We start from the raw sequence: 7,071 nt of genomic DNA, 5'->3' as shown, positions 1-7,071 counted from the left end.
TATTTCTAGATTCTTAATGCATCTAGTACATGAAAAAATACATGTGAATATTAAAGCTATCTAGATGGTACACCTACAGCGTTAATAGTTTGCATTATCTCAAATGTTATTAATATATGGTCATCATAGTGGGTATATAGTAAAATTTAATACTTATTACTTAATAATTTAAGTTAACTTTAAATTAAATTATTCTTAAATTGTTAATTTAAAATTTATTACTTATTTTTTACTTTAAGTATTAAGGTTGTTGGATAAAATTTACTCAAAATTTATTTTAAGTTATTAAATTGACATATTTATCATCATTAATGGTAATTAATATTTATCATAATTAATTTTGATTAATATTTATTTTTATTAATTTTAAGCAAAAAATTTGTTTATTAAACATTTATACTTAAAATATTATAGATACATAAGGTAATTTTAAAATATTTACTATAAAAAATAAATCATGGAATTAGAGTCATGATTGTTAAATATATTCTCGATGTAGTCAAATAAAATAAAAAAGTTTTGAGATTAAGAACAAGTGGATGTTTGATAAAACTTAATAGTTATTACTTAATGACTTAACTAACTTTAAGTTAAATTATTTTTAAGTTTCACTTATTTTTTATTTTAAGTATTAATGTTAAATAGTAAAATTAATTTAAAATTTATTTTAAGTTATTGAATTGATATATTTATCCTCGTTGGTTCTAATTAATGTTTATTATTAAAAATTTTAATTAATATTTATTTTCATAAAAAATGAGTGATGAACGTGAAGTTATAGTTATTAAATATATTTTCATTAGAGAGGAAAAAAAAAGTTAATTATTTTGACTTAATATTTAAAATTATTTTAATTTTAAGTTGTAATAGAACGGAGGCTCCATCGGTAATATAATATAAAAATAAAAAGCCCTAAAAATTTCATATATTAGGTAATTATTTCTTTTTCTTTTTTTCAAATGAGTTTAATATGAAAAAATGGAATTTATTTTCTAGAATGTACTATCCGAACCCATACGTGGTTTGCCGACCCGCTTTGAACACGATTCAAATCAAACGGGAGGGAAGAACTTTCTAGAAACCCGGTGGGAAAATGCGATACAAACCGCTCTTCACTCAAACCCTATCTATTCTCCCTATAAATACCTCTTTTCCGATAGCCTTCCTCCTCCACTTCCAACAGCGCCCTCTTCTGTCTTCTCTCTCAAACCACTATTTAACCTGACGATCCAGATCTGAGAAGAAGTAATGGCCGGAAAGGGTGAAGGCCCAGCCATCGGAATCGATCTTGGAACCACCTACTCTTGCGTCGGAGTATGGCAACACGACCGTGTCGAGATTATCGCCAACGACCAGGGCAACAGGACTACTCCCTCTTACGTTGCTTTCACCGATACAGAGCGTTTGATCGGTGATGCCGCCAAGAATCAGGTCGCTATGAACCCCATTAACACTGTTTTCGGTGAGTCATCTTTCTCTATACTGGATCTGCAATACAATGTTTTTTATTTTATTTTATTATTATGTCAGATTTGTTATTATTTTTGTCTTTGTTCAAGATTATAGTGAAATGGAGTGGTTGGCTTGTTGCGTTTTGGGTTTATTGTGATCTAGGTTTATTTTTGTTCATTAACATGAATGTTTACGGATCTGTCAATTTTTTTTCGTAGTTCCATATCAGATCCGATCGGTGTGGATTAGGATGTTAGGGAGTTACCCTGAGCAGTTTGCTATTTAGGTTTGTAGTTATAGGTCAGACGGGAACATGCAAGACTGAGTCTGGATGTACCCTAACATAGAATGCTTAGGAGTCTAAGCTATGTTTTTTGTTTTTTGTTTCCAAACATGAAATTCTTGTTCAAGGTATTTTTATAATCAGGCTGCCCCCTCAAAAGATATGTCTTCAGTTTCAGTGGGGGCGCTTTTTTTCGTAGCACTGTGGTATTGAATCTTCAACATTCCTATACGGCAATCTAACTTATGGCCTTTCTTGGTTTCTTCATTATTGGATTTGGGTTTTGAGTTTGAATATATTTGTGTGATCTTCATGCCTATTTGAAGAGATCACAAGTAGGAGTTTAGTTTTGCTTGTCTGCTAATCTAGGTGACTGCAGGCTTAGGGTCTTCGCATCCGTGTGAATGCAAGCTTATGGACAATCTTACAAATTCTTTGTTCTTTCCATCTTTATTAGGTCTTCAGTCGTAATTAAATCATTCAAATTCTGTTTTTGCAATTTAATATTTTTTTGAAGTAAAAATGCGGCTCTCGGTTCTTGAGCATGTTGGGAGATTAGGCGGCAGTTGAAAGAGCTGCTCGAAAGCTTGACGAACAAGCAAAAAAAGCCCTAACTCTTTTTTTAGTAAAGGGCTTTTCCCTTACTTGTCAAGTGGTAAGGTAGGGCGCTATTCGATGAAGAAAACAGACTTTAGGAAAGTGGTTCAGGTTTATGTGTCTAACATTATGCTTTCTGATGTCAGATGCAAAGCGTCTAATCGGTAGGAGATTCAGTGACTCCTCTGTTCAGAGTGATATCAAGTTGTGGCCTTTTAAGGTCATCCCTGGACCTGGGGACAAGCCCATGATCGTGGTCGTCTACAAGGGAGAAGAAAAGCAGTTTGCTGCTGAGGAAATCTCTTCAATGGTTCTCATCAAGATGCGTGAAATTGCAGAAGCTTACCTTGGATCGACTGTGAAGAATGCAGTTGTCACTGTCCCGGCATACTTTAATGATTCTCAGAGACAAGCTACAAAAGATGCTGGTGTCATTGCTGGTCTCAACGTCATGCGTATTATAAACGAGCCAACAGCTGCTGCTATCGCCTATGGTCTTGACAAGAAAGCAACTAGCGTTGGTGAGAAGAATGTGCTTATCTTTGATCTTGGTGGTGGCACTTTTGATGTCTCCCTCCTCACCATTGAAGAGGGTATTTTTGAGGTTAAAGCAACCGCCGGAGATACCCATCTTGGAGGTGAGGACTTTGACAACAGGATGGTGAACCATTTCGTTCAGGAGTTCAAGAGGAAGCACAAGAAGGACATTAGTGGCAACCCCAGAGCTCTGAGGAGATTGAGAACATCATGTGAAAGGGCTAAGAGGACTCTCTCATCCACTGCTCAGACTACCATTGAAATTGATTCTCTCTATGAGGGTATTGACTTCTACTCCACTATAACCCGTGCCAGATTTGAAGAACTCAATATGGATCTCTTTAGAAAGTGTATGGAGCCTGTGGAGAAATGTTTGAGAGATGCCAAAATGGACAAGAGCACTGTTCATGATGTTGTTCTTGTTGGTGGATCCACTAGAATTCCCAAGGTACAGCAGCTATTGCAAGATTTCTTCAATGGGAAGGAGCTTTGCAAGAGTATCAACCCTGATGAAGCTGTTGCCTATGGTGCTGCTGTACAAGCTGCCATTTTGAGTGGTGAGGGCAATGAGAAGGTTCAAGACTTGCTGCTGTTGGATGTCACCCCTCTCTCTCTTGGGTTGGAAACAGCTGGAGGAGTCATGACTGTTTTAATTCCAAGAAACACCACCATTCCAACCAAGAAGGAACAAGTGTTCTCCACATACTCAGATAACCAACCTGGTGTGTTGATTCAGGTGTACGAGGGTGAGAGAACAAGGACCAGAGACAATAATTTGTTGGGAAAATTTGAGCTCTCTGGCATCCCTCCAGCACCTAGGGGTGTGCCTCAGATCACTGTTTGCTTTGATATCGATGCAAATGGTATTTTGAATGTCTCCGCTGAGGACAAGACCACAGGGCAGAAAAATAAGATTACAATTACCAATGACAAGGGCAGGCTGTCCAAGGAAGAAATTGAGAAGATGGTCCAGGAAGCAGAGAAGTACAAGTCTGAGGATGAGGAACACAAGAAGAAAGTGGAGGCTAAGAATGCCTTGGAGAACTATGCTTACAACATGAGGAACACTATCAAGGATGAAAAGATTGGTGCCAAGCTCACTCCAGCTGACAAGAAGAAGATTGAGGATGCAATTGACCAGGCCATTCAGTGGCTTGACAGCAACCAGTTGGCTGAAGCTGATGAGTTTGAAGATAAGATGAAGGAGCTTGAAAGCATCTGCAACCCCATCATTGCGAAGATGTACCAGGGTGCAGGTCCTGACATGGGTGGCCCCATGGAAGATGATGTTCCTCCAGCCAGTGGAAGTGGTGCTGGCCCCAAGATTGAGGAGGTGGATTAAGTAAGGAAATTGGTTTCTCTTGCTTAGTTTATATTTGGTTTTTAAGTACTTAATTTTGTGGTCAGATGGTAAAAACTTTGGGTTGGCTTCTTGTCTGTCTGCCATGGATTTTGGATTTTGAATTTTGTGGCTTAGGTTAAATTATGGATGATTCCCCTTTATATTGTCTTTAGAATCATTTTTTTTTTTTTTTTTGATGAATGTCTTTAGAATCATTATTAATATGAGCAAATGAATCAATACTTGTTTGCTCAAATATTCCAAATTTATATTGTGTTGGCCTTCCAGAACAGTAACATGTGTTGACTCCCAACCTTGGTCTTATAATATTTCCTCAATTTGTTTTGAGGAACTGTCTTCGCTGCAGGAAGCAATGGGAGTAAAATTCCTCAGGAGCAATCCGTCTAAAGATGCGGTTACCGACTCTAAGCGTCCCATTGCTTCCATCTTACGTCTTGAAGGGCACCTATCCCAACAAAAGGTCTGAATATGGTCTAACAGGTATCTCAGTAGATCAAATTCAAACAAAACTATTCAGAGCTATACCGACCCGGCGCCCAAGAATCCTGATTCCATGGCTGATGCGCGAATAAGATGATGGCAAAATGGAATGGCATTAAATGGGTTAATGTTGTGTAGTGCACGTCATAGTATATACGTAAATTATCATCACAAATGTATAGGATTGCTCTTACATGATCATTTAACCTGTCAAAATCGACATCATTTCATTTTAACAATGTAAATATGCATATGAATATTCTGTCAAAAAATCGAAAACTTCCAGGCATTATTCCATTAGGGAATATTTCTAGAGAGAAAATGCCACTTGGAGAGGAAATCAGAGGAGACAAAAAAAAAAGGGGCATGCACACAGCTTTCTCATTCTCTTTTGTATCTCAATTCCAGGCATTATTCCGTTAGGGAATATTTCCGGAGAGAAAATGCCTCTTGGAGAGGAAATCTGAGGGATAAAAAAGGCTTACACACACAGCTTTCTCATTCCCTTTTGTATCTCAAAAGTCAACCGATTCTAATTTTTCTACCGAAACACAACTTCACGAGTCCACATAAGGGCATGTTTACAGTTCCTCTAGAACAGTCGTGAAGTGTATTTTTACGTTGGTGTTGCCATGTGTAAGTTTGTAACTCAAATTTTATTATTTTACTTAATCTCATTCAATTTACACATATTTCACTATTTTATTTAAATCTCTGCTTCCAAAGTAGTACATTGATGACACTTAATTGAGATAACCTTGAACGATCAAAGTGTGATCGTGTTGTATATAAAAATCAAAATATAAAAAAATACAAAAATATTAGTAATTGGATTTTATGAATATATAAGTATCAAATCAAATTTGGAAAACTAATATCAATGGATGGAATTGATCAAAACTCATTGAAACATTAAAAAAAAAACCTCCAAAAAATGATAAAACATTTTGATAAGATATAAGCTTGGTGTCTTGTATTTTTTAGATTAATAGAAGCTAGGATAAAGCTTTCTTGTACGCATTTGTGTAGCCGTTTGTGTTGTGTTGCTCGTGGGTTGCGGGCATGTGGGCTGGCTAAGAGTCCTTGGGCCATCCCAAGGAAAAAACAAATATATTTGTGAGTGTATTCTTGTAACACCAAATGACTTGTAGCAAAGGAATGATGAGTAGGTATGAACCATATCAAGCCTCAAAGAATAAATAAATTTCCTCAGACCTTGATTCTCTACTTAAATCCATTAAGAAAACCCAAGCGAGTCTGGTTCACATATTATTGTAAAACTGCCCCTGCAAAAGGTATTACCAGGCTACTTCATTCAATCTATTTGAAAATGTTTAAAATATTCCATCAGGAATAAACATAAATTAATCAAATTGGTGAATGGTACATTGACATTCTAATCATAAAACCAAAACTACTTGCTCCCACGATTAAGCCTCTGCAGGTGATAATTAATGCTTCCCCAACCCCGTTTATTTTTGCCAGTCTGCAACAAAAGAATATTTAGGTTCAGATTACATTGATAGCAATGCGAATAGTAATAGAACAAATTTTCAAAAGAATGATCAAATAATGCACATGTGAGGTAAATATGCTGAAGATAACTAGTCCTTGGGAATGAAAGGCCACCCAAGATCAGAAATAGCTTGTTTTTCAGTAGAGCATATTAAGTCCAACAACGGAATGCAGAGCACTCAAGTGATTACAGTGGTCATCTTGTAATGACCAGGAATGCTCTCACAACCGTAATTCCTGGCTAAGGAATGGGATAAGAGTTTGACATTCCCTAAGGAATGGAATTAATCCTTCACCTTTCTATATTATTCCTTTTTTTTTTATAGGTAAATTTTAGTCATTGTATCAGGTACAGGATTTATTTTATCTATACTCATGAGCTAATTAGCCTAGAGTTATAGACTAAAATAATAAAGCAATTCCATCACCTGAGCATCCATGCAGGCATTCAAAAGGTCCTTGTGTCTGACACACTTGTCATCATTGTTTTGGTTAAGAGCGAGGCAATTAAGAAATGTGATCATCTCCTTCATGCAAGGTTTCTGGAGGGTGCCAAATTTTTTAGGATTTATGTAAAGCCCACCAGCTTTCCGGCCCATTCTTCTCAAGTTTGAACTACACATGTCCAAGAACGACATTGTTAGACTTGATTTTTGTTGAGAAACATCAGAAACACAGTGAAATAATCAACATTTTTAAACATTATGAAAATAATTTCTTTAAAAAAATTAAAATGTAGACTCTGCATGAAAAAGAAAACAAGTCAGAAAGAACTTGGGAGTTCTTTCCTATAGGTTTGAATTACTGCCCATTTTCAATTAAAGAATAAACAGACAGGCACACT

At 36.2% G+C, this 7,071-nt stretch overlaps 2 protein-coding genes across 2 annotated transcripts; one reads left to right on the top strand and one right to left on the bottom strand.

Annotated features, from left to right (window-relative positions):
- The first annotated feature begins 1,009 nt into the window (after nt 1-1,009).
- On the top strand, nt 1,010-4,372 carry LOC100253562 (heat shock cognate 70 kDa protein-like). The gene is made up of 2 exons (XM_019220594.2): nt 1,010-1,462; nt 2,479-4,372. Exons 1-2 carry the CDS (start codon nt 1,249-1,251, stop codon nt 4,209-4,211), a joined length of 1,947 nt encoding a protein of 648 aa, XP_019076139.1. The 5' UTR covers nt 1,010-1,248; the 3' UTR covers nt 4,212-4,372.
- Nucleotides 4,373-5,981: 1,609 nt separating this feature from the next.
- LOC100854232 (uncharacterized) lies at nt 5,982-6,842 on the bottom strand. The gene is made up of 2 exons (XM_003632149.4): nt 6,656-6,842; nt 5,982-6,198 (listed from the first exon to the last, which is right to left on the bottom strand). Exons 1-2 carry the CDS (start codon nt 6,824-6,826, stop codon nt 6,127-6,129), a joined length of 243 nt encoding a protein of 80 aa, XP_003632197.1. The 5' UTR covers nt 6,827-6,842; the 3' UTR covers nt 5,982-6,126.
- Nucleotides 6,843-7,071: the final 229 nt, after the last annotated feature.

The sequence above is a fragment of the Vitis vinifera genome, chromosome 6 (assembly GCF_030704535.1).
Source record: "Vitis vinifera cultivar Pinot Noir 40024 chromosome 6, ASM3070453v1".
NCBI classification, from domain to species: domain Eukaryota; kingdom Viridiplantae; phylum Streptophyta; class Magnoliopsida; order Vitales; family Vitaceae; genus Vitis; species Vitis vinifera.
This window is presented reverse-complemented; position numbering and strand designations above follow the sequence as displayed.